General features: G+C 33.9%; 1 protein-coding gene and 1 long non-coding RNA gene across 2 annotated transcripts; both read left to right on the top strand.

Moving 5' to 3' along the window:
• Nucleotides 1-922: 922 nt before the first annotated feature.
• Nucleotides 923-8,974, top strand: LOC132720351 (uncharacterized). Its single transcript, XR_009624332.1, has 3 exons — nucleotides 923-1,006; nucleotides 8,322-8,375; nucleotides 8,738-8,974. It is a non-coding gene; the product is annotated as an uncharacterized LOC132720351 (long non-coding RNA).
• A 762-nt stretch (nucleotides 8,975-9,736) lies between these two features.
• On the top strand, nucleotides 9,737-20,458 carry LOC132720350 (uncharacterized). The gene is made up of 11 exons (XM_060704471.1): nucleotides 9,737-9,768; nucleotides 10,761-13,346; nucleotides 13,587-13,856; nucleotides 14,777-14,956; nucleotides 15,356-15,418; nucleotides 15,949-16,168; nucleotides 16,413-16,665; nucleotides 17,725-17,848; nucleotides 18,576-18,644; nucleotides 18,974-19,600; nucleotides 20,124-20,458. Exons 2-11 carry the CDS (start codon nucleotides 10,813-10,815, stop codon nucleotides 20,401-20,403), a joined length of 4,620 nt encoding a protein of 1,539 aa, XP_060560454.1. The 5' UTR covers nucleotides 9,737-9,768; nucleotides 10,761-10,812; the 3' UTR covers nucleotides 20,404-20,458.
• Nucleotides 20,459-27,746: the final 7,288 nt, after the last annotated feature.

The following is a 27,746-nucleotide window of genomic DNA, read 5'->3' as shown; positions in this document are numbered from 1 at the left end:
GGTGTCGTTTATTAACAAAGGCTTCTCTAATAAAAGTTTCAAGTTGTACAAGATGATCGTTTGTACTTCGCTGTTTACGAAAACCTGACTGAAAATTAAAATGATAATTCCATTATTTTCTAGATACCAAACTAACCGATTATTTATCATTCTCTCGAATGTTTCACAGAGGCAACTTGTAAGTGAAATTGGACGATAGTTTGTAGGGTCAGTTGAATTTTTTCCAGGCTTAGGGATAGGAATAACCAACGCATTTTTTCCAAGTGTTGGGAAATTTGCCAGATACCCAAATTTTGTTAAAAATTTCAAGGAGCAAGTCAAGAGATTGGGTGGTAAATGTTTAAGAAACTGGTAGTAAATTTCGTCCGGGCCTGCAGCACTATCTTTTGCAGTTTTGATTGAATAAATTAAGTCATCAATAGAGAATAGGGAATTATAGCCTTCATCATTTGTTGAAGTGAAATTAATATGCTCTTTCTAATTTTACTTCAACAAATGATGAAGTTTCAAGGTAATACATAACAAAATTTCCGAAGAATGGCTCTAAGTTTAAATTTTGGCGTAAACTTTGTACCTTAAGTGATAATTTTGCTCAATTGTCAAGTTTTTCGATTCTCCAAGCTATATAGATGGGACCAGTTTGTTCAAAGATGAAAATGAAATAGTCTCTAGAAAAAAGTTTTAACGTTTTGCGTAAGTTCTAATTTACGTAAAAATACGCAAAACGAAGGAAGTTTTAGTGAAACGGCGCTCCAAGGGATTTCTTTGTCAAACACTTAACGTGGAAATTACATAAATCAGTAAAATATTATATTGATTTATCCTAGATCTCCTTCATATTTATGTGACTTTTTCACGAATATTACTTGACCATCGTCACGCGGCGTCATGTCATGACGTCACAATTATCATATGCTTAATCTGATTGGTCATTGTTAGTTCAAAGGTCAACAAGACGACGTCAGCTCGTAAGTTACTGCGTCAAGATGGCACTGAATAAGTCGCCGTAAGTTTTTGAAGTCTAAATTATTACAAATATATGTAGTGTAGATAGTAATTTATGTGTTTTTTTAACGATATTGAACGATAGTCTTGTTTTTCTTTTCTATTTACTTTTAGAGCTATAAAATCATATAACTACATCAATATACTTAATTAACCAGTTTTGCCATAATTTTAGTTAACTTTAACATTTTTTATTCATTTTTTTTTATTTATTTATTCAATTATTTATGTCCAAGATGTTGCTGTCATGTTATGAATTTTATAAGGCGGCCTTAAAAGCTCTTGGCAGCTTTCGCAGCAAAATGTTTTGTTCAGTAATGAATTAGTAGGACGTACTTTTATGACAACCTCGTAAAATATTTTAGGACACCGGACTGATTCATATTAAATGAAAAACGAGACAAAGGGTTGACTGTAGGCTTACGTCCTACATATTCATTACCGGACACATGTAATCATGAATTTTTGACAAGTTAACATGTCGTTTGCACAAGTCATCATGATATTTGGACAAGTTAACATGTCGTTTGCACAAGTCATCATGATATTTGGACAAGTTAACATGTCGTTTGCACAAGTCATCATGATACTTTGACAAGTTAGTATGTTGTCTGCACATGTCATCATAATAATTTGACAAGTTAACATGCTGTTTGTACAAGTCAGCATGTTCCTTTGACAAGACATGATGTAAATTTCACATGTTAACATGCTCAAACGACAAAATAATATCATCGTTTCACAAAATAACAAAAACATCGATTACATAAGACAGACACGGCGTTCCATAACCACCCATATAAACACTATCGAGAACCTTTGTAAATGATTTAAAGTCGCTGACTTGAGAGCACAGGTCCCTCACCGCTGTAGGTTCGATCCTCACTCGGGTCGAAATCTTTCATGTAAGTGAGCCATCCAGCTAGCCATCCAGCTGGCTTACGGAAGGTCGGTGGTTCTACCCAGGTGCCCGCTCGTGCCTGAAATAATGCCCGGCCGGGCACCTGGGGTCTTCCTGGGATGGCCCGACTTGAGTGTACGGTCGCCCATATGGGCTTTCCGGCGGCGACCTTAAACAAACGTATCTAAAAAAAATTGTAAATGATATCTGCTGTTATTTCTGCATGTGTAAAACATTAAAAGAGGTCTTTTACAGCTTTAAACGTATTATCATGAACTATTCTGAAAAAAGGGAATGTTTTTTTCCCCTGAGAATCGAAAGGAAGATTATTAGTGCAAGTGTTATCCGAATTATATCAAGGGATTCTTCTCATGAAATCATGAGCTTTGAGACTAAAAAGTTTTATAACCACGTGGATCCCACAATCCTTATTTGATTTGAAGATATAGATTTTATGCATCCTTAAATATTTAAAAACTGAATTTAAGGGAAAGATTTATTTTTGACTGCAAAGCAATACGGGATTGTGCCATATTTTAATTTGATAACTTTCCATATTTTGCTTATTTTCCATATTTTGTTAAAGTGAATTAGTCTACATAATGGCCAGTATATAATACAATAAATAATTACATTGAAAATATACTAAGTATAAGACATAACAGCAAATCACGGAAGAATAAGATATAATATGAGCCGCGTCATGACAAAAACCAACATAGTGCGTTTGCGACCAGCATGGATCCAGACCAGCCTGCGCATCCGCGCAGTCTGATCAGGATCCATGCTGTTCGTTATCAGTTTCTCTTCTTATAATAGAGTTGGTAAGCGAACAGCATGGATCCTGATTAGACTGCACTGGTCTGGATCCATGCTTGTCGCAAACCCACTATGTTGGTTTTGTCGTGACACGGCTCATATATGTTTTGTTTGCAAGTGTGAGACACATGATCCGATATTACATATATTTATATAGCAGACGACAAAATGATCTAGAACAAAATATTATGTTTCACCATATTAATCTAAATACTAAATCACTTTAAACTGTATCATTTTTTTAATCAAGTAGTATTTTATAAAAAAATATACAAGTGATACAGATCTGTTGTTTTTATCAATACATTTGTTTGTATTTGAAATAATTATGAAATATGTGCCATTGTAGACCAATTCACTTTAATATTTTGAATTGCCATATATTGTTAACTTGCCATACTTTGTTATCTTGCAATATTGATAACTATTTTTAATTTACTTTTAAGTAAAACTGATTTGACGACATTATAAGAAAACTTGAGTCTAGTGATATTGATGTGAACCAGGGTGTTGATGCTTTTTCTAAACTTGTGCATGATTTATCATTTCAAAGTTGTGGTAAAACATTTTCGTCTGTCCCTATCACTAAAGAGAAAAAATCTCCATGGTTCAATGAAAAATGTCGAGATGCAAAAGCCTTATTTTTCCGTGCTAAACGTGTATTCAAGAACCATAACTCAGAAGAGAACAAATTATCATTTTTAAAAATTTAGAAATGAATTCGCAAAAGCGAACGTCATGCAAAGAATAATTTTTATAATCAGGAAAAAACTAAATTAGCAGATGTTAGTAAGAAGTCCCCGCGCAAATTCTGGAAGTACATAAAATTTTTTTAAAAAACGTGATAAAACTCATAACAATGTTAGTTTGAGCGACTTTAAAAATTATTTTTCAACTTTTTCTAATTCACCAAATATACAACTGAATTCTGATTCTGAGAGATTCTCACGTGATGAAACCGTTATAATTGATGTTTTAGATTCACCTTTGACTGTTAATGAAATTATAAAAACTATTTCTACATTAAACCGCCATAAAAGTTGTGATTACGAAAACAATGTAGCTGACTTTTTTATTGACGCGAAAGATTTTATATCACCATATCTTTGTATAATATTTAATAAAATATTCGAATCAGGAATTTACCCTGAGGCCTGGTGTAAAGGTATAAATGTACCTATTTATAAGAAAGGCGATGTTCATGACCCTTCTAACTATAGAGGGATTACCTTAGTGAATGTTATAGCCAAAATTTTCTCTTTAACGCTTAGGAACAGAATAAATAAATGGTGTGAAGAAGAAAATATTTTCTGTGATGAACAATTTGGCTTTCGTGATAATCGTTCTACAGCTGACGCCATTTTTTTGCTACATACTATTATTCAAAAAGTTTTATCGAAAAAGGAAAAACTTTGGTGCGCTTTTATCGTCTACCAAAGGGCATTTGACACTGTTGTGAGAGATGAGTTATGGATAAAACTACTTCAATCTGGCGTTAGCTGTAAAATGATTAACATGATTAGAAATATATATAGTAATGTAAAATGTTGTGTGAAAATATCTTCTAGTATGTCTATGTCAGATTTTTTCTATGTAACGTTGGGTTTGAAACAGGGAGAACCATTGTCTCCTTTGCTATTCATACTTTTCATAAATGATATTTCTGCAAATATTGATATAAATGCAATGACTAATAAAGATCTAGAGCTATTATCTATGTATATGATACTTTTTGCAGATGACATTGAACTGTTCACAACTGATCCTAATAGTTTACAGGCACAGTTAGACACAATATATGATTACTCGTTAAAGTGGGGTTTGAAAGTCAATGTAAATAAGACAAAAGTGTGTGTTTTTGAAAAGAGAAGAACTGATCATAATAACGTCTTTTTTATAAATAATGAAAATATTGAAATTGTTGATAATTTCACATATCTAGGTGTTAAATTCTCATACACTGGAAATCTTCTAAATGCAGTTAAATCGTTGTCAGACCAGGCCCTTAAGGCATACCATAATCTGATGTTTATTTTTGATAGAGTTAAATTAGATATCAAAACCAAATTACAACTTTTTAATTCTATGGTTGTACCTATTTTGCTTTATGGATCGGAAACTTGGGGTGTTTACAATTTCAAAGAAGTAGATAAACTACATATAAGATTTTTAAAATATTTGTTAGGAGTACGTAAACAGACACCAAATATGGCAATTTATGGGGAATTAGGGATATTTCCATTGTCTATTGTTGCAAAAGAGAGAGCACTCAAATACTGGTTGAAAATTAAAAATTCTATAAACATGCCTATTTTTAATGCTTATATTGACCAATGCAACAATGTAAATATTTCTTGTTGGGCAAGTCGCATTCATTCCATTTTAGATCACCTTGGATATTCGCATATAAGACTTAACTTCGATACAAGTATGAATTATTTTCCTCTGTTAAAAAGAACATTACGTGATCAGTTTATACAAGAATGGAATACATCGTTAAATAATATATCTAAATTAGATTTTTACAGACAATTTAAAACAACATTTATCTATGAAACTTATTTAGATAAGATTACCAATGATATGCATAGAAAACAATTTACATGTTTAAGACTTTGTTCACACAATTTAGAGGTAGAACTAGGCAGATATAGTAGATTAGATAGAGAAAATCGTCTATGTAAAATGTGTAATCAAAATGTAACAGAAACCGAATATCATTTTCTCCTATGTTGTACAAAATACTCTCAAATTCGACAGAAATACCTTGGTAACATATCATGGCCTTCCTTGAATAAATTTAATAGTATTATGTCTTGTAACAGCAAAAAGAAACTGATTTTATTATCGAAATTTATTAAAGAGGCTTTTGAATTGCGTAAAAATACCCTTGAAACTTTAACTGTTTCATGAAAGTTTTTGTTTGTATGAATTTGTATTGTTATTATACTATTCTGTATTGTATGTCTTTGCCATACTTCATGTGTTTTCTTTGTAAATGACCAAAGGCAATTGATTTGCTGATGATGCTAATAAATTTGAAACTTGAAACTTGATAACTTTTAAAGAAGGTATTGTACTTCTTTTATGGTTATAGAACACATGATAATGGTATCTCTACGTTATCTTTGTTCTTGTTTGTATTTTAAGATTAATATCACAATGTTTCATTTTGTTCAATTTGATTTTTGTAATTGCTATTAGCATGTTTGTTTATTGTTTGTAATTTGTTTGTTTAAAGCTGCATGCCTTTAATTGATGCTATGTTTTGAAATTTATCTTCGGTAACGGATTGGTTTGTTGTTTCCAAATACATTTTGTCATAGCATTCCGTATGTATAAAGGTGTGCCGCTTTAAAGTTTGTATATATCAATGTAAAGTAAAATTTTCATTTGCTTTCGTTTTTGTTACTTTATTTTTTTTTTTTAATTTTTGCTGCTTTTTTTTTGGCCGGGAGTTGGCGGATTTGTAGTATTTCATATTAGTTATTTAGCTGTTAATGATCACTGTTACATCATTCGATGAAGTAATTTGATTTATCATGTGACTGTCTGTTATAATAGAATTGTCGTAACTATATAGTATGAATTATTTAGGATAATCGTTTTGTGTATTATTCATTTTTATGCTTGTGTGAAATTAATAAGTGTCTGCTGCTCTTATTTAAAACTGATTATTTTTCTTACATGTGTTTTGTTATGACATAATTCCGGACACATCGACTTGCCCTATTTTAACTTTGAATAATTAAATTTGCCAATATTGATAAACTTTAAATAGTGCTAATTTCATATCATTAACTTGCTAATTGATAAATTCAAAATTTGTCTCTGAATGTGATAAATGACTATTATTATATTGTGTATTGAAACCTTGCCAATTGTCCTGAATGGTGAGAGATTGACTAGTGATAACTTTGCCATATTGTCATTGCCATATTATACTTGATATATGATAAAAATAAACATGCCATATTGATAAATTTCAAAATTGATATCTTGAATAGTGATTACTTGCCATAGTGATAACTTTCCATATTGAAACCTTGAATAGTGATAACTTGACATAGTGATAACTTGCATAGTGATAACTTGCCATAGTGATAACTTGCCATATTGATAACCTGCCATATTGAAACCTTGAATAGTGATAACTTGAGATAGTGATAACTTGACATAGTGATAACTTGACATAGTGATAACTTGCCATATTTATACCTTACCATATTGATACCCTGAATAGTGATAACTTGCCATATTGATTCCTTGCCATATTAAAACCATGAATTGTGATAACTTATCATTTTGGTAACTTACTATATTGATAACTGGCCCAATAAATAACTAAAAATCTTGATAACTTATGATCTTGATAACTTGCCATATTGATACCTTGAAAATTTTGCCATATTGATAACTGGCCATATTTAAACATTGAATAATTACAATCTGTCAATTACATATTAATAACTTGTCATATTGATAACCTGTCCTTTTTATAAATTGCCACATTGATACCTTGATTACTGATGACTTGCATAATGATCACTTACCAAAATGATGACTTGCCATTTGATAATTTCCCATTTTTTGTTAAATTGCAATATTGATAAATTGCCTTATTGATAACTGTTGCCATATGTTCTTAACGTTTCATAATTATAATAACTTACCTTCTTGATAAATTGCCATATTGACAACTTGCCATATTGATAACAGCTTGACATATTTAAATACTTGCCATATAGATAACTTGCCATAATTGATATCTTGTCACATTGATGATTTGCCATAATTGATATTAAAACGTGCACCGTGCTTGCTGAACTTTGGTGAGGGTTGATCTCGTTTTCAATAAATGAACGTGTTTTCTACGAAAGACCAGTGGGGATATTTCAACTTCTTGAATTCTCGGGTGCAACTTCCAAATTTTTACAATTTCAAACAAAATTGCTAGAAAAGCCTGTTTTTAAGACCACTTGACTGATTCGATGATTTGCTTGAAGTTCCGGCTTCCGAATTGGTTTTTAGTTACCCTTGGCATTATTTAAATTCCCAGATAACCATATGTTTTTAAACGTTTCAAACAGTAATCCTCGCCTGTAGCAGTCCCTTTTAAAACTTGCCATTTTAAAAGACCAATGAATTATTCAATAAGAGTAACTTGTTTGCATATTTGTCACTTGATATTTCATACTGTTTTTAAAAGTGGTCTTGCTGAGGTAAAGGCCTAACTCGTAAAATAAGTGTTTTTACAAAAAGGTTACCCTTTGACACCCGTCAAAAAAATCAACTGCACGAAATCAAGATTTCAACTTCATGAATTCACGATTTAAATTCGAGAAATCGTGAATTCGTTAAATTAAAATCGTGAATTAAGAAGTTGAAATCTTGAATTCATTAAGTTGAAATAGTTAATTCATGAAGTTGAAATCGTGAATTTCTTATGTTGAAAACGTGAATTCAGGAAGATAAAATTGTGAATTCACGAGATGAAATCGGAAAATTCATGAAAATGAAATGTCCCCACCAGTCTTTCGTAGTTTTGCTACAAAATTATGTGCTCAATATTTTAGTTTAAGTAATGTATTTTCAGATCGACGACGCATCCTAGCTGTTAAAGCGTGGATAAACTCGCGATGCCAACAAAGTGAGTAAAAATTAATCAATTTTTCTTTTATTCATGTATACAGACTCTTTTTCCAGACTTTTCAAAAGTTATTTATTCCTTCTGATGCTATTTTGCTTAAAAGAATACTCAAATAATGAAAGCCTGTATGAATATATTCCCTCATCCTTAAACAGTTGCAAAGCCATTACAAAATCAAAGCATGCTCCGTTTTGTTTACGTATTTAGTTTTGATTATAACCACTTTGAAGTTAAAATTTTGCAAAATCTGTAGCCATTGCAATTAATGGTATTTACTCAAGCGCTACATAAAATAACCGCTACATAAAAAGAATTATTTTGAAGAACAATGTAAAATTGAAAAACTAACTATCTCTTTCCAGAAGTAGATGGAAATCTATTGGCAGACCAAATAGTGAACCACTAATGCCTAGCAAAATACCAACCCTTCTTACGGAACCTGACAGATCTGCCAGTGTTCCGAACCTGGGTTCATCAAATACCCATACACCGAGGCTCTCCATGACCGCCCACACAATACCTTGGAGGCCAGGCAGTGTATCACCTAAACAGATGCAGTCTGGAACACATCTACCAAATCCAAAGCTTGCAAAGTTCTTGGATAGGTAATTTTTCTTCAGTTTTAAGAATCTGGCATTTCTGCCATTGATAATTCATGAAAAACTCTTACATTATACATGTTGTTCACTCTTTTCAAATGAAGGAATTTAGTTGGGTATAAAGTTGCACCAACACTAACACTACATGTATTAAGATCATTCGGTGACTTTTACTCTAAGACACTTGGTGCCCTTTCATTAGATAACAGTATTTTAGACAGTAAGCTGGCACCTAAGAAGAACCACCGACCTGCCATAGGCTATATGGAAAACTTTCTTACATGAAATATACCCTATGTCCTTAGCTTGCGGGATTCATACGCCAATAGTTTACACATTTGGCCACGGAATAAACAGTGAAATGTGATATCAACCAGGTTAACTTTAGAGTTTTCCAAGCTGTAGATATTCGAAATTGTTATTTCTTTACCCATTTTGTTTCATTGGTTTGTTATGTTTTTTTGCCTATATTGTACATATATATCTGTAAATTCAATGTAATATGGCAATAGTAAACATTCAGTACCCTAGGATACAAAATAGAGTTCATTTTCAACGCTAGTATTTGACATCTTTAGAAGCTATTAGTGATTAGAATAATATTCCAAGAAAATACATTTTTATAAATTGGAAACTTTCAATCTACTGTCTTTTGGTTTTGATGTTACAGCCAAATTGGAAGATCAAATACTAACTCAATATATATACCCAATACCATTTGCGCGGCTTGATCTGGAACGGGGATTCCAATTGCACATATCACCTGAATTGTCAGTGCAGAATACACAGAATACGTAAGCATGTTTTTATGAATCTGTATACAAAACAAAAGAGCCGCGTCACGACAAAACCAACATAATGGGTTTGCGGCCAGCATGGATCCAGACCAGCCTGCGCAGTCTGATCAGGATACATGCTGTTCGCTTACCAACCCTTTTACAAGTATAAATACACTGATAGCGAACAGTATGGATCCTGATCAAACTGCGCGGATGTGCAGGCTGGTCTGGATCCACGCTGGTCGCAAACGCACTATGTTGGTTTTGTCTTGACGCGGCTCAAATTTGTAAAAGTTTTTCCAATAAACGACATTCAGTCGACATTTTCGTCCACCATGTTTCTTTGCCTTTTCTTATTACGTTAGTTTTTGATTCCTTTATAACGACATAAGATTACTTTTTAAAGAAAAAGGTAAATATGGGATATTAAAGTTTTTATTTTATTTTTTTTTAAATACAGGCTTTTTTCACCGAGTTGTATGAAAATAGAAATTTTATTAGTGGCGGTAGCCATGAATAAAATATGATAATTTTCATGCCACAAGATTAAAATAAATCCTGTTTTTATAGAAAAAAACTTATTTCTTTTGTTTATTTTCCCTTCATAGAAAGTGTTCTCGTTTTAGACATTACAATTTGAAATACTTTCCCTTAAATTTCATGTATACGCTGATTTTAGAAGGAAATAGTCCGGCAAGACACAAGTGAAAATACGGAAAATGTGTTTCACTGCAGTGAAAAATAAATTTTTACTTTGAAAATATCAATATTTCCCAATACATTTATTTCATTTATAAGTATATGATAAAATATTATATTCAACTTTATTGCTACATTGTACAAAAGAAATACAGTCACGTAATTCCTATATATCTCACCAGAGAATCATCTACTATAAATAAAAATTTGTCTGAAACGTATGCATTAATTCATTTCCGTTGTAATATCAATTAATTTTTATAACTGTGATATCTTTCTAATTGGTTTATTTGATATAAACATTATAGGAAAGTACAGAATAACCCTCTCACGGCACGCTCTCTCACACTTCTGACATTAATGTCCGGCGTCAACGGTTTAAGCAGCACAGAGAATTGTATGCGAAGCACCAGCCAACAAAGTCCACTAAGAAAAGATGAGAACCAAACAGATGATAATGTTTCAGCTGACAAAAGTGTTTGCCCTATACCCGGAGACGTCGATATTGTTGATACAAAGAAGATTTCAGTTGCTTGTCCAGTACCCGGAAACGTAGATGCTGCTGATATGGCTGAGATTCCAGATGTTTATCCAATACCCGACGACGTCGATACTGTTGATACAAAGAAGATTTCAGTTGCTTGTCCAGTACCCGGAAACGTAGATGTTGCTGATATGGCTGAGATTCCAGATGTTTATCCAATACCCGACGACGTCGATATTGTTGATACAAAGAAGATTTCAGTTGCTTGTGCAGTATCCTTAAACGTAGATGCTGCTGATATGGCTGAGATTCCAGATGTTTATCCAATACCCGACGACGTCGATATTGTTGATGCAAAGAAGATTTCAGTAGCTTGTCCAGTACCCGGAAACGTAGATGTTGCTGATATGGCTGAGATTCCAGATGTTTATCCAATACCCGACGACGTCGATATTGTTGATACAAAGAAGATTTCAGTTGCTTGTCCAGTACCCGGAAACGTAGATGTTGCTTATATGGCTGATATTCCAGATGTTTATCCAATACCCAACGACGTCGATATTGTTGATACAAAGAAGATTTCAGTTGCTTGTCCAGTACCCGGTAACGTAGATGTTGCTGATATGGCTGAGATTCAAGATGTTTATCCAACACCCGACGACGTCGATATTGTTGATGCAAAGAAGATTTCAGTAGCTTGTCCAGTACCCGGAAGCGTAGATGTTGCTGATATGGCTGAGATTCCAGATGTTTATCCAATACCCGACGACGTCGATATAGTTGATACAAAGAAGATTTCAGTTGCTTGTCCAGTACCTGTAAACGTAGATGCTGCTGATATGGCTGAGATTCCAGATGTTTATCCAATACCCGACGACGTCGATATTGTTGATGCAAAGAAGATTTCAGTAGCTTGTCCAGTACCCGGAAACGTAGATGCTGCTGATATGGCTGAGATTCCAGATGTTTATCCAATACCCGACGACGTCGATATTGTTGATACAAAGAAGATTTCAGTTGCTTGTCCAGTACCCGGTAACGTAGATGCTGCTGATATGGCTGAGATTCCAGATGTTTATCCAATACCCGACGACGTCGATATTGTTGATGCAAAGGAGATTTCAGTAGCTTGTCCAGTACCCGGAGATGTAGATGCTGCTGATATGGCTGAGATTCCAGATGTTTATCCAATACCGGACGACGTCGATATTGTTGATACAAAGAAGATTTCAGTTGCTTGTCCAGTACCCGGAAACGTAGATGATGCTGATATGGCTGAGATTCCAGATGTTTATCCAATACCCGACGACGTCGATATTGTTGATGCAAAGAAGATTTCAGTAGCTTGTCCAGTACCCGGAGATGTAGATGCTGCTGATATGGCTGAGATTCCAGATGTTTATCCAATACCCGACGACGTCGATATTGTTGATACAAAGAAGATTTCAGTTGCTTGTCCAGTACCCAGAAACGTAGATGTTGCTGATATGGCTGAGATTCCATATGTTTATCCAATACCCGACGACGTAGATGTTGCTGATGCAAATAAGATTTCAGTTGCGTGTCCAGTACCCGGAGATGTAGATGCTGCTGATATGGCTGAGATTCCAGATGTTTATCCAATACCCGACGACGTAGATGTTGCTGATGCAAATAAGATTTCAGTTGCTTGTCCAGTACCCGGAAACGTAGATGCTGCGGAATTGACTGAGATTCCAGATGTTTATCCAATATCCAACGACGTAGATGTTGCTGATGCAAATAAGATTTCAGTTGCTTGTCCAGTACCCAGAGATGTAGATGCTGCAGATATGGCTGAGATTCCAGATGTTTATCCAATACTCGACGACGTAGATGTTGCTGATATTGCTGAAATTCCAGTTGTTTGCCCTATACCCGGAGACAAATATGTTGCTGATATGGCTGAGATTCCAGATGTTTATCCAATACCCGACGACATAGATGCTGCTGATGTGGCTGAGAGTCCAGTTGTTTGCCTTATACCCAAAGACGTAGATGTTGTTGATCTGATCGAGATTCCAGTTGTAAGAAATGTTAGCAAGTTATCTTTTCTGGCAGCAACAGTTGCATTGGAGTTTAGTCTAAAGATGTGCATCAAAGAACAAGAAGCTACTGAGGCAATAAGTCGTACTATCAACGAAAGTTGCTCTCACGGTGACGATAACAGTAAGCAATTTTCCAGGGCTCCAGTTACTACAGAAGTTACAAGCCAGTTCATTCAGGACGAAAAGGTTGCCGATCAGAATATCATGTTGCTTGGTTCCGAGGTGCTTGTTCAAAAAGAAGATCCGATTCCTCTCCTTGCGAAAATTAATGTGCAAGATGACAGACACGTTAAGAGAAATGTGGAGACAACAATATCTTCAGAAGATTCAAACAATCATCAAAGGTTAGATTCTACTGCATATAAGTATTCAGTACATGTAATTTAAATGACATCCCGATGTATATTCCAATACATGATATTATAAATATTGTGATATAAAAAGCTATATCAGTGTAAATAATATTATAACAAAGTTTTATCATTTAATGATCAGATTCGAACGGACAGTTTTAAACAATTCAAATATATTGTATATAACATGACTTAATGTGTTATCAATTCATGTATTATTATACATTGCAGCGGCTGGAACTATTTTTCCACCTTGAGAGCAGCAACAGCAGATGTAGCTGATGTCATTGTCACTAGTCAGAAAGAGCACGTTGCCGACGTTGTTGCATCAAAAACAGAAATTATAACTCCTGAAGGTAACCAGAGCGAAACAGAAATTGGCAGTTCCGAGGCTGACCAGAGCGAAACACAAATGGAAACTCAAGAGGCTGACCACAGCAATGAGGTACAGTCTGGAGGCGTGGCTACCTCTGGGCTAGACTCCAAGTCTATCGATGCACGGTAATTATGTTTTTTGTTTGTTTTGTTATTCTTGCCTTTGTTTGAACAGCTACTACATGTAGTATCAAAATGCAGAGGTAATTAATATTGCAAGCTGCTGATCTATTAACATTGTGAGAGCAATATCCTCACTATAGGTTATGTAAAGAATTATATAATCACTAAATACAAGCCTTCAATACTAACACGTGGTGTACAAGTTAAAGAAGTACAAAATGTGGTATCTTTGGCAGAACGCTTAGGTACCGACCCCAGTCAGTATTTAGACTATGGGACATTAAATAATAATCTGTTAATTATATTTTCAACGTTTTTTACCTTTGTATATACCAGTTACGTTAATTTAAATGAGCAAATAATTCGTTAATTCTGATGTGTTTATGATTTTTATTTTAATTTAGAAAATGGAATCAACTTTCGTATGACAAGAATTTTTTTCTGCTTGGTTTTATGGCGCACCAACACAATTAAGGTCATATTGCGCCGGAACAAGACCATAATGATTAGAATCTTTTTTTTCCAAATATTAATATATGTCAGCTTTAAATGGTAGCTTAGATTTACAAGGGAGTTGATTAATGCACACAACAAAATACCGTAGGACAGGAAGCATTAATTTCCTGATCACGTGATACAAAAATTAAATGATGCGCGTAAGCAAAATGAAAATGACCATTCGACAACAAATACTTGTTTGTTTCCGCACTATTTTCGAACTATCGATTTAACTGCAGCCTAGCTGCTGCATACAATAAATAAATAAATCAAATATAATTCTAGAACTTTACAATGATTACAGTTTGAAACTAGCATTAGCCAAATACCTGTAAAACCCAATGTAAATAATTTTCCAAAGCTAAAAACTTAGTTCCGATGTATTGCTGTTTATATTTTTTATGGATTCCCCTCTCTTTTCATAGTTCGCCCGTCGCAGCAGATGTAGCAGAAAGCACTGAGTACGAACATCAACTTTCCAACTCTGATGGCACAATAGATGCTGAGAAAACTAAGGGCACAAAGACTGCTAACAGCCGGATAACCACAGTACCTTGTAAGAATGAGCGAAAGAAAAAAATAAAGCATAAAAAGCCAACAACAAGGTTTGAATTGGTTTTAATGTGTTCATTTGTTTTCATTTGTAACAGTTATCTTGAATGCCTGAATGATATATATCAATTACTATCGTTCTATGGTATATAATGTCCAGCCATTAAGCTATAGAGCGTAATTATAACGGATCTGAACTAGCTAGTGAGCTCGAAACCCAGAAAGTTCCTTCTTCACACCCGTTTTACATTGTCGATTTCAGTATATTGCAAATTTGTTGTAGTACAATTCTTGGATATATCTTGTACGGATTCAAATATGCAAAAAATTTAGAAAGGAATGTAAACTGATAAACATATAGAATATCTTCCCGAGTAAAGTTGTTCGTTTGTCTATGTATAATTATGTTATTTCATCCTGGCTTTTCTACATCAGGTATAATTCGATTTCAGGGTGGATGCTGCATTTGAAAGACAGACGTTGGATCGCCTCGCAGAAAACTCGAATGGTGTCAGGTAATGTAGTTCAAAAACTTTGTTGACATCGTTGGGTTATCAATTATCATAATATGAAATGTTTGTTTCTTTGTGTTTTACGTCACACCGAGACAGTATAGGTCAATTGGCAACGTTCCTGCTTCACTGGTGCAGCAAGACCTCAGGTGCCCTTCCGTGCATTATTATGGATAGCTTCCTCACATGAAAGAATCCAAAATCCCTTCGAACCCACAGCAAAGTGAGGGGCAAGTGGTTTTGAAGTCAACGACCTTAACCACTCGGCCACGGACGCCCCATATGAAATGTTAAAACTAGATATAATTAACCTGCTTTTATCAACGAAGAGTGAACTAATTGTAGTAATCACACGATAAATCAACAAATTTTAAGTGTTATAATGTTATTTCCTGTCAATTACATGTATGATATCATTGGCATGTACTATTGAGGTCGTAATGCCAAAACGTTCACACGTTGATCATTTTAACTTAATTATCGTTCTTGGTTGGGCTTTTAATATATTTATTTTCATTTATTACTAAATATAGTAACAGTGACGCTTTCGAGATGATGAGTGTCATTTATGAAGAAGATAAAGCGGCCGGCAAGATGCTTGAAGAATTAAAGCTTTTAACTAAGCTAGAAAAAGAGCAGGAAAACAAAATGATTCAAAGCAAGGATGAGGAAGAACAACTGAAAGCAGAGTTGGATAAATTTAAAACTAAACTTGCTGACACTATAGAGAAAAAGAACAAAGTTGATGAAAAGGTATGGCACATATAACTATGTACATCTTGTAACCTTGTTTTCATTCCATGAATTCACCCCAGCCGCCACCCCGCCCACCCGCTCAAAATAGTTTAATAAATAAATAAAAAAACATATCTACAAAAAATCGTTATATGCTATGAAGTTCTTTTCTTCTGTTTAACGAAAGAAGTTACCTATCTAATCTAGTTCACCGTCAGTAAAACTGCATTTAAAAAATTTTTTTTCATTCTCACTTATGCAGCTTTTAAAGATCTACAAAAAAGAACCTAATCCTGAAACTGAATTTGGAGTCATTGAAGAATATTTACTTGCCGAAAAATTAGCGAAGACCTATCACGAGAAAAGAAATTTTGAAGAGTGCAGTATAGCTTACCTGGAACACCAGTTGCAGACGACAGTTGGGCAGAAGAACCTGAAGCCTATTAAAAAGGCAAAAGAGCCGAAAATAAAGCCAAGAATGACAAAAAACGCATTGCGTCTTCAAAAGGATAAAGGTTAATAAATGCGTAATTAAACTGTTATGTCAATCAAATATTAAAATGCATTTCAAAATTCCAGAATTTTTCTATGTAACAATAATTAAGAGTAAAAACGTTTTCTAACTATAGTATGTTTTCATTGTTGATAAAAAAGACAATACCTTTGGATCATTACAATTCATCTAAACTGAAATAGGCATTCATATATGTTATTTTAAAAAGGTAATGAACTTTCGAATCTTGGATGCCATATTTTATTTTTATTAAAAAAAAACCCCAAAAACATTAGTTTTCATACTTGCTGTGAAAATATAAACATTGTTGAATTCTACATATGGTATAATGTTCTGTGAATTATTCATCAGATTCTTTGACGATGCTTTGAAGTAAATAGACCTTATACATGCAGGCCGGAAGTAACTTTTTAAAGAACTATTACAAGTTAAATTTAAGTTTCATAGTTAACGTTCGTTCGTTGTTGTTGTTGTTTTTCAAACGCATTTAACTTTCGAGTTGTGTAAGGACATATTCTTCCAAATACACATACCGTTGGTATATAGAAAATGCTGTGCACTTTTCACAAATGGTACAAAAAAGATGGTACAATTATTTTTGGTAATTTTTTTTTTTGATAACGAAATTAAAAGGATCTACAGTTGAGATTGAGATGGACATTGAAACGGTTAACAATAAAACAAAACAATTATTTGTTTCATGTTTTTATGCATATGTTCGTTCAATTTATTATTTAAATACATGTATAAATGTAAAGTTCTGAGACAAAATATGTCAATCTAGCTGATGACAATGATGTTTTAAATTCCGTTTAAAACTGAGAACATCTTTTATTTCACGATTGAATTGTTGTTAGTTTATCTAATTTAAAAAGTAGCTTCGTCATTTTAGAATCAATGAAATGCTCTTGTTGTTTTCTACCTATTTCTTGTTTACAAAATGTCAAAACTTAACAGTATATAGTGGACTGATTGATCATCGTGTAGTGCATTTCGTTGGCACAACCACGGCAGTCTCTCGTGTCTTTCATTCAATTGTGATATTTTCTCCTTTTTGTAGGAAATAAAGTAAGACAAGAAAAGATACAAAAAATTGAAGAAGAATATAAGAAAGGAGGACGGCATAAGAAAGACAAAGAGAGAAAAGGGAAATTTTTCAAAGATCCTATGGACAACAATTATATGTAATTATTGTATATCTTATACTAGTAAAAATTAATACAACAATTATCTCTTTTCTCACGCATGCATATGTCTGATTTAGAAATGTAACAGGGTTTTCTTATTCCTTCAAAATGTTATTGAACTGTAAAATGATTTTGTCCAGTTTTTAAGTCGCATCAAAACTGCCACGGTCATATGTTTTTTCTCCATATTTTGTTGAAGAAAATCACTTAAGCTCCTCAATTCATTTTGCATTATGCCTTATGGGAAACACATCTGTGTCACTAATTGCATTAATTGTGCTCCAACTGCTTTGACGTAAACCTTGTTTGAATTTACCGGAAGTACACAATCATGTACTTTTCCTCTATTGTTTTAAATCTGAGGAACATCCCTGTGCCTTTCTTGTTTCATGATATCAATTTTACACCTTTCACCAGTCATGAGCCAGAATAACTGACGTTCAGAAAGCTTAAGGGATTTCTTAAAACATAAATAATTTAAAATCCCAGACAGAATTAGAATCGCTGGACGAACTTAGCGTAATGTCTTCACACATTTATCTTAACTCTTTCTTGCAAATCTTTAGCAAAATATTACAGTACTTATTACATTTAAAAATCCGAATAGATAATAAAAATTATAATTGTGTACTATCCCAGTTACATTGAGCTTACATTTGCAAAGGCTGTAACATTATACATGTATATTTATTTATATGTCCTCACTTTATTGTTTTTATTACAGGCCAAAGATACCTCCTAAAATGCCAGAAACACAGGGAGTGCTTACAGAGAGTGACCAGAGCGTTTCTAGGTACATGAATTTAATATTCAAACTTATATCAGTGCATCTCAATATCATAGTTTATATTTGTACAGCTACAAGAAAAATTGTAATTTGAAAACCTTGACTTTTCTGACTATCAAGTTAATGAATTAACTATAAAATTAGTGAGAACGATTTGACAGAAGAAAATATATATCGCAAAACAAAATTGATTTTGTTTTTGCATTTCTTTTGATACTTAAAATGAAATAATTAATTGATTTGAATACTTTGGTTTACTGAGGAAAGTCTAAAGAATAAGAAAAGGGCAATCATATAAAATAAATAGTGTTCATGTATTATGATTAAATCACCAGGCAAAACTCTGCAAACAAATCTTCAACAATGACCAGCAGCAATGTAAAGTCGGCAAGCAAAATGTCACAGATAGAAAGAAAACCCCTAATAAAAAGGAATAAAGGATTAAAATCTGGACATAAAAATTCACAAAATACCACTCAAAACGTGGCTGAAACAAAGAAACATATTGATACACATGGTGGAAGCCAAACTCCTGTGGGAAACAAGAATGTTTCAAATGTGAATCGATTAAAAGCACAGCATGTTGCAGGAACGCTGAAAACTTTTAAAGAAGAGAACAATCGTGCAACTCAAAAGAACACAAATGATATCACTAAAGCTGAGAACCCCAAACTTCCCACCCGTAAGCCAAATTACTCTAAGTCTTCAAACACTGCTACTACCAGTACAAATAAAACAATGGTTGGACTTAAAACTAAGTCGGAAGACACAATGAAAACTCAAAACAGAAATAGTCTGCGACATCAATTGGAATCAAACAAGATTAAACAGCATGCTGCACAACCGAAGCATGATGGTGATAGGTACATGAAGTCCAAGTTGCCACCTTTAGAGCCGCCACAGAGAAAACCAGCGCAAGATCAAGTACCAAAACTTGCCAGATCTTTAAATGCAAAACAAAGGTTAGTGCAGCAAAATTTGTACTTGCTTTTTGACACTTACGTATTTATTCCAGTATCATCTTCTTGCATAGCTTAAAAAACGCAGCAGAAATGTACACGACTTAAACCCATTGAACTACCGTAAATGTCAGAAATATTAAAGTTGCAAGTGTCTATACATAATGACATATTCTAAAATTGTGTGTGTGGGGGGGAGGGGGGTTCAGTCACACCGTTACTTATATATGGCATTTTTCTGGCTTAACTGGTACAGGAAGACCCCACGTGCCATTTCGGAAATTGTTTCAGGCATAAGTGGGCACCTGAATAGAATCTTCGTCCTTAGCATAGCTAACATATTCTAGTTCATAATGAAGTTCAAGGAGCTGATGCCAAATAAACTTGTTTGTATAGCATTGTTATTAGGTCGGTTACAAATCATGTTTTCATATGCAATAAATAAACTACTATTTTGCCCTTTTTATTAATTTCTATTTTAAATATTTGTATTCTGCATCAATGATAAGCATTGTTTATTTTATAGGGCGCAGTTAGCTCCAATTCCAAAGCCAAGTACAAGGGCGCAGTTAGCTCCATTGCGAAAGCCAAACACAAGGGCACACTTACCTCCCATTCCGAAGCATAACACAAGGGCGCAGTTAGCTCCCATTCCGAAGCCAAACACAAGGGCACAGTTACCTCACATTCCGAAGCCAAACACAAGGGCGCAGTTACCTCCCATTACAAAACCAAACACACAGAGAGTTAATGCAAGAAACACGAGAAAACTGCCACCGATTTCAAAGCCGGATTTTGTATTTTGATAATTAAAGAAATTAAACATATGAAATGATTAAAAGATCAGAGTTTTCGTTTATATGATTCATGAATAGATGATTTTAACTTTTATCCTGCTGAAACTGAAAATGATTGTTATTTGCCGCCAGTATAGAGCCAGGCAAGCCTGTAATTATGCTGTCAACTAGGCTAGATATCGTGTTGGCAGACTTATATTGATATCTCCATTACAAATATTCAACAGATTAATCCTTAGGCAATGAGATAGTCCAGCTTTGTCAATTGAAAGCCTAAGGGATTTCAATATCAATATACAAAAATAGGGCTACTAACAGTATAGAGCCTGGCTGGATTGTCCTGGGCATATTCCTTGGGTAACGGCTTTCAGCTTTATATTGTGCAAAGAAAACCTTCTAAACTTGTACAAAATCGAAAATCCATTGTTATCAGATCAATGGTGTTTGAATTATATATTTGATAAATTGTGAGAAAAATACACCATTTTCCTAAGCCAACCATTTAAACACCATTGATCTGATTAGAATGCAGATTCGATTTTGTACAGTTTAGAGGGTCTTTTTTGCCCAATATAAAGCCCAAAGCCGTAACCTAAGGAATATGCCCAGGAGATTTCCACATAACATGGTCGTTTTTTGGACCGTCGATTTGTTCCTTCTGTAAATAAATTGTATACATTTTCGGAAAATCCACCATTTTCCAGAGCCAACCGTTAAAATATCCTTTGTTTGATTCCAATGCAGATTCGATTTTGTACAAGTTAGGAGGGTCTTCTTTGCATGATATGAAGCCAAAAGCCGTAACCTAAGAAATATGTCCAGGACATTCCGCATGGTATGTTCGATTTTTGGAACGCAAATCTTTTCTTTCTGTTTATTAATAGTAAAAATGTTAGAATGTATATACTATATTCTAGAGCCAACTGTTTAAAAACCATATGTCTGATTACAATGCAGATTCGATTTTGTACAAGTTTGGAGGGTATTCTATGTACAATAAAAAGCCCAAAGCCCTTACCTAAGAAAGATGTCCAAGAGATTCTGCGTGGCATGGTCGTTTTTTCTTTCAGCGATTTGTTCTTTCTCTATATAAATTGTATTAAAACAGCATTTTCCTAAGCCAACCGTTTAAACACCATTTGTCTGATGCCAATGCGGATTCGTTTCGACAAGGATAAAGGGTATTCTATGCACAATAAAAAGCCAAAAGCCCTTACCCAAGAAATATGTCCTAGAGATTTCCGCGTGGCATGGTCGTTTTTTTTTTGTTTCATCGATTAGTTCTTTTTGTACAATAAAAAGCCCAAAACCCTTACCGAAGAAATATGTCCTAGAGATTTCCGCGTGGCATGGTCGTTTTTTTTTTGTTTCAGCGATTTGTTCTTCTCAATATTGTATAAAAAACACCATTTTCCTAAGTTAACAGTGTAAACACCATTTGTCTGATAACAATGCGGATTCGGGTTTGTACAAGTATGGAGGGTATTCTATGTACAATGAAAAGCCCAAAGCCCTTACTCAAGAAATATGTCCTAGAGATTTCCGCGTGGCATGGTCGTTTTTTTTTGTTTCAGCGATTTATTTTTTTCTCTATACAAATTGTATAAAAAACAGCATTTTCCTAAGCCAACCGTTTAAACGCCATTTGTCGGATTCCAATGCAGATTCGATTTTGTACAAGTTCAGAGGGTATTCTATGTACAATAAAAAGCCCAAAGACCTTACCCTAAAAATATGTCCTAGAGATTTCCGCGTGGCATGGCCGTTTTTTTGTTTCAGCGATTTGTTTTTTTCTCTATATAAATTGTATAAAAAACACCATTTTCCTAAGCCAACCGTTTAAACATCATTTGTCAGAAAAAAGCAACATCTAAGAGACAACATCCTTCAAAACCTCAGATTTACATCATTGTGATACTGTATATAAATAAAAGTACGATAAGTGTGAGAAATTAACGCACTATAGAAAAATTTCTTATATGAATTGACGTCATGTACAATTAGTTATTTAAAATGAACGATACATACTTTAAATGTAATTATCAACTTTTATCAGACTAGATGATCTTTCTCATAGCTTTACAATAAGAAATGTAATAGCGAGAGGTCCCATTAAAATATCTCTATTGGACGGGCGATGTGGTCTTTGTGTATATAAATTTTACAAATTTTCAGAAAAATACACCATTTTCCTAAGCCAACAATTCAAACACAATTGATCTGATAACAATGGATATTCGATTTTGTACAAGCTTAGAGGGTTTTCTTTGCACAATATAAAGATGAAAGCTGTTATACCCAATGAATATGCCCAGGATATTTTCCGCATGGCATGGTCGTTTATTAACCGACGATTTGTTCTTTCTGTATATAAATTGTATACATTTTCGGAAAATTCACCATTTTCCAGAGCCAACCGTTTAAACACCATTTGTTTGATTCCAATGCGGATTCGATTTTGTATAAGTTTGGAGGGTCTTCTTTGCATGATATAAAGCCTAAAGCCCTTATCTAAGAAATATGTCTAGAAGATTTCCGCATGATATGGTCGATTTTTGGAACGCGAATCTTTTCTTCCTGTTTATTATTAGTAAAGATTTTAAAATATACACCATATTCTAGAGCCAACCGTTTAAACATCATTTGTCTGGTTTCAATGCGGATTCGATTTTGTTCAAGTTTGGAGGGTATTCTATGTACAACAAGAGGGCCATGCTGGCCCTAGATCGCTAACCTGACTTATCAAACTCATCCAAACAATTACTTAGACAAGCATTCTGACCAAGTCTCATGACAGGTGAGTCAAAAATGTGACCACTACAGTGTTAACAAGGATTATCCATATTTGAGCAGTGTGACCTAGTTTTTTACCCAGGTGACACATATTCAAACTTGACCTAGAAATCATCAAAACAAACTTGCAGACCAATTTCCAGGATACTTGGATGAAAACAGTAGCAACTAGAGTGTTAACAAGATTTTTCTATTTTTAGCTCCGGTGACCTAGTTTTTTTCATTCGAGATGACCCATGTTCTATTTATTCCCAGCAATGACCTAGACAAGTTTCCTGACCAAGTTTGATGACAATTGAGTCAAAACTGTGACCACTAGAGTGTTAACAAGGTTTTTCTATTTCTAGCTCCTGTGACCTAGTTTTTCATCCGAGATGACCCATGTTCAAACTCATCCGATCTATCACTTAGACAAGCATCTTGATCAAGTTTGATGATGATTGATGCAAAAATGTGACCGCTAGAGTTTTAACAAGGTTTTTCTATTTTTAGCTCCGGTGACTTACTTTTTCATCCCAGATGACCAATGTTCAAACTCATCCGAGCTATCACCAAGACAAACATCCTGGCCAAGTTTGACGATGACTGATGCAAAAATGTTACCGCTAGAGTGGTAACAAGGTTTTTCTATTTTTAGCTCCGGCGACCTACTTTTTCATCCGAGATGACCCATGTTCGAACTCATCCGTGCTATCACCTAGACAAGCATCTTGATAAAGTTTGATGATGATATTGATGCAAAAATGTGACCGCTAGAGAGTTAACAAGGTTTTTCTATTTTGAGCTCCGGTGACTTACTTTTTTATCCGAGATGACCCATGATCAATCTCATTTGAGCTATCACCTAGACAAACATCCTGACCAAGTTTGATGATGATTCAGGAAAAAAATATGACTGCTAGAGTGTTAACAAGGTTTTTCTATTTTTAGCTTCGGTGACCTAGTTTTTCATCCGAGATGACCCATGTTCGAACTCATCCGAGCTATTACCTAGATAAGCATCTTGACAAAGTTTGATGATGATTGATGCAAAAATGTGACCGCTAGAGTGTTAACAAGGTTTTTCTATTTTGAGCTCCGGTGACTTATTTTTTCATCCGAGATGACCCATGTTCGAACTCATCCAAGCTTTCAACTAGATAAGCATCCTGACCAAGTTTGATGATGTTTGATGCAAACACGTGACCATTAGAGTGTTAACAAGGTTTTTCTATTTTTAGCTCCGGCGACCTACTTTTTCATCCGAGATGACCAATGTTCCAACTCATCCGAGCTTTCACCTAGACAAACATCCTGACCAAGTTTGAAGATGATTGAGACAAAAATGAGACCTCTAGAGTGTTAACAAGGTTTTTCTATTTTTAGCTCTTGTGACCTAGTTTCTCATCCGAGATGACCCCCGAGCTATCGACTAGATAAGCATTCTGACCAAGTTTGATGATGATTGAGGCAAAAATGCGACCGCTAGAGTGTTAACAACTAAATGTGAACGGACGACGGACAATCATCGATCCTAAAAGCTCACCCTGAGCATGCTCAGGTGAGCTAATAAAAAGCCCATAGCCCTTACAAATGAAATATGTCCTAGAGATTTCCGCATGGCATGGTCGTTTTTGTTTCAGCTATTTGTTCTTTCTCTATATATATTGTATAAAAATAAGTCAACCGTTTAAACACTATTTGTTTAATTCCAATGCAGATTCGATTTTGAACAGATTTGGAGGGTCTTCTGTGCACAATGTAACGCCTAAGGCCCTGACTCAAGAAATATGTCCTAGAGATTTCCGCGTTGGATGGTCGTTTTTGGACATTCGATTTGCTTATTTTCTCCTATTAACAGTAAAATGACAGAAAAAGACAACATCCTTCTAAACTTCAGATATACATCATTGTGATACTGTATATAATTAAAAGTACGATCGCAATTAGTGTGAGAAGTTAACGCACTATAGAAAAGGTTCTTATATGAATTGAGGTCATGCGCAATTAATTATTGTAAAATGACGCTACATACTTAAGAAAAATGTAATTGCCAACTTGTTTCTATCAGATTAGATGATCTTTCTCATAGCTTTACAATAAGAAATGTAATAGCAAGAGGACCCATTAAAACTTTCAATTGAACTGGCGATGTGGTCTTTGTGTATATAAATTTGATAAATTTTTAGAAAAATACGCCATTCATTCCAACAACGTTGATCTGATAACAATGCAGATTCAATTTTGTACAAGTTTAGAGGGTCTTCTTTGCACAATATAAAGCTCAAAGCCGTTACCCAAGGAATATGCCCAGGAGATTTCCGCATGGCATGGTCGTTTTTTGGACCGACGATCTGTTCTTTCTTTACATAAATTGTATAAATTGTCGGAAAATTCACCATTTTCCAGAGCCAACCGTTTAAACAACCTTTGTCTGATTCCAATGCGGATTCGATTTTGTACAAGTTCGGAAGGTCCTCTTTGCATGATATGAAGCCCAAAGCCCTAACCTAAGAAATATGTCCAGGACATTTCCGCATAGTATGTTCGATTTTTTTCTTTCTGTTTATTAATAGTAAAAATGTTAGAATATACACTATATTCTAGAGCCAACTGTTTAAAAACCATATGTCTGATTACAATGCAGATTCGATTTTGTACAAGTTTGGAGGGTATTCTATGTACAATAAAAAGCCCAAAGACCTTACCCAAGAAGTATGTCCTAGAGATCTCCGCGTGGCATGGTCGTTTTTTGTTTCAGCGATTTGTTTTTTTCTCTATATAAATTGTACAAGAAAAGCATTGATGCAAAGCATCAAAGGGCGTCCAAGCAAGAAATGCATCAGGTGCAGATGAACTAGTAGATATTATTATGTTGATAAACTGTTCAATAGTTCATTGGTTTTTACCAGAATTGTATATCACTTATGAACGAAGGAACGAAAGACATTGTTCATTATTTATAAATTTGATTGGCGTGCTAGAAATTAGAATATTACTTGTTATTTCTTTATGATCGTGATTATTAATAGCAATGGATATACATGTATACAATCATTTATAATCCATTTGAGTAACACATGATCAACACCACACTTGTGTAATTGTCCCTTATTATGTTATCGCTATTAGCGAAGACCCCCTCTTAAGGTATCTGTTCACACTTAGTAAAAATAAAACACTTGTTATATTACCATGTTGATCATGTTGAGCATAAATGTTTATTATACACTAATTGTAATATCTTTTTTAATAAAAAAATACAGATTTTATACATATTGTTTGCTTTTCTTTTTTGTGTTTTATGCACTATTTTAATACTGAATTTTTACGTTTACTATTATTTTAAGAATTCAATTGTCATAATGACCGACGATTATAAGTCAAAACTTAACTGCAAAAAGTCAGTAAATTATGGTTAATCTTTCAATATATAATATTGTTTATTCTTAAACCATATACATGTACATTTGTATTTTTCTTTATCATTTCTTAAATTATCAATCAATTGAATAATTCATAAAATCTGATTTGTAACTTTGAACAATTCCTCGGCATCTTTACTAAACACGAATAACAAATTAAATAAAATGTTTCAAAGTTGATAGTGTCATATTAATGCCATAAAAATGTACATTTTTTCTCAATTATTGTACATATTTATTGTTTTTATCTCATATAGATAAAATAAAACATGCGATGTGTGTTGTTGGGGTTTTTTTTCGAATTGTATGTTTATCTATAATAATAATCAATAATTTTGAGAGTTGATCTGTGTTTCTTAATTATTGTAACCAAACTAAGTGACAAACATTCATTTTGAAAAAAAAGCTTATTTATCTCACGGATTTATATTAATAAATCCGTGTTTATCTGTAAAAATATTTGTTCTGTTCTGTAACGATATCAAACATCTACTCCAAAACCGGGAGAGACCGGACAATAAACGTGTGGTACTATTCGACGGTCGTCAAAATAGACCAGGAGAGACCGGGATTTACCGACAGGAGTACATCCATCTATAAATAGATTTTCGGAATATTAAGGTCATCATTTCATCATTCTATTTACAGCTTTCGGAATAACATACCATAATAATCCACTGTGTACTACAAAATGATAAATAGAAATACCCTGAAGAGCACGATTTATTGACGGAAAAGGTTATTTAGATTCTAATTTGAAAATGTTTGCATTACGAAATTCTCCAGTTCGCTATTCATTGTACAAATCGCGACTAATTAATAATCAAGCTCCCTCATACCGATCGGAATGATCGGCTTTTATTATGAACAACTATAAAAGGCTCGAGAAGTTGCTGTCGCCCTTTCACAAAATCTACTTTCATTACATAAAAGGCGCCGCGCTTTATCAAAGGGCGTCCAAGCAAGAAATGCATCAGGTGCAGATGAACTAGTAGATATAATTATGTTGATAAACTGTTCAATGGTTCATTGGTTTTTACCAGAATTGTATATCACTTATGAACGAAGGAACGAAAGACATTGTTCATTATTTATAAATTTGATTGGCATGCTAGAAATTAGAATATTACTTGTTATTTCTTTATGATCGTGAAG

The sequence above is a fragment of the Ruditapes philippinarum genome, unplaced genomic scaffold, assembly GCF_026571515.1.
Source record: "Ruditapes philippinarum isolate M1 unplaced genomic scaffold, ASM2657151v2 ctg1747_1_1_1_1, whole genome shotgun sequence".
NCBI lineage: Eukaryota > Metazoa > Mollusca > Bivalvia > Venerida > Veneridae > Ruditapes > Ruditapes philippinarum.
This window is presented reverse-complemented; position numbering and strand designations above follow the sequence as displayed.

Bases quoted from the DNA above. Each gene is read 5' to 3' on its own strand.
- LOC132720350 (XM_060704471.1), top strand. From the start codon at position 10,813: ATGTCCGGCGTCAACGGTTTAAGCAGCACAGAGAATTGTATGCGAAGC. The intron at 16,666-17,724 runs GTTAATAAATGC...TCCTTTTTGTAG, and splicing joins GCGTCTTCAAAAGGATAAAG to GAAATAAAGTAAGACAAGAA. The intron at 18,645-18,973 runs GTACATGAATTT...TTAAATCACCAG, and splicing joins AGTGACCAGAGCGTTTCTAG to GCAAAACTCTGCAAACAAAT.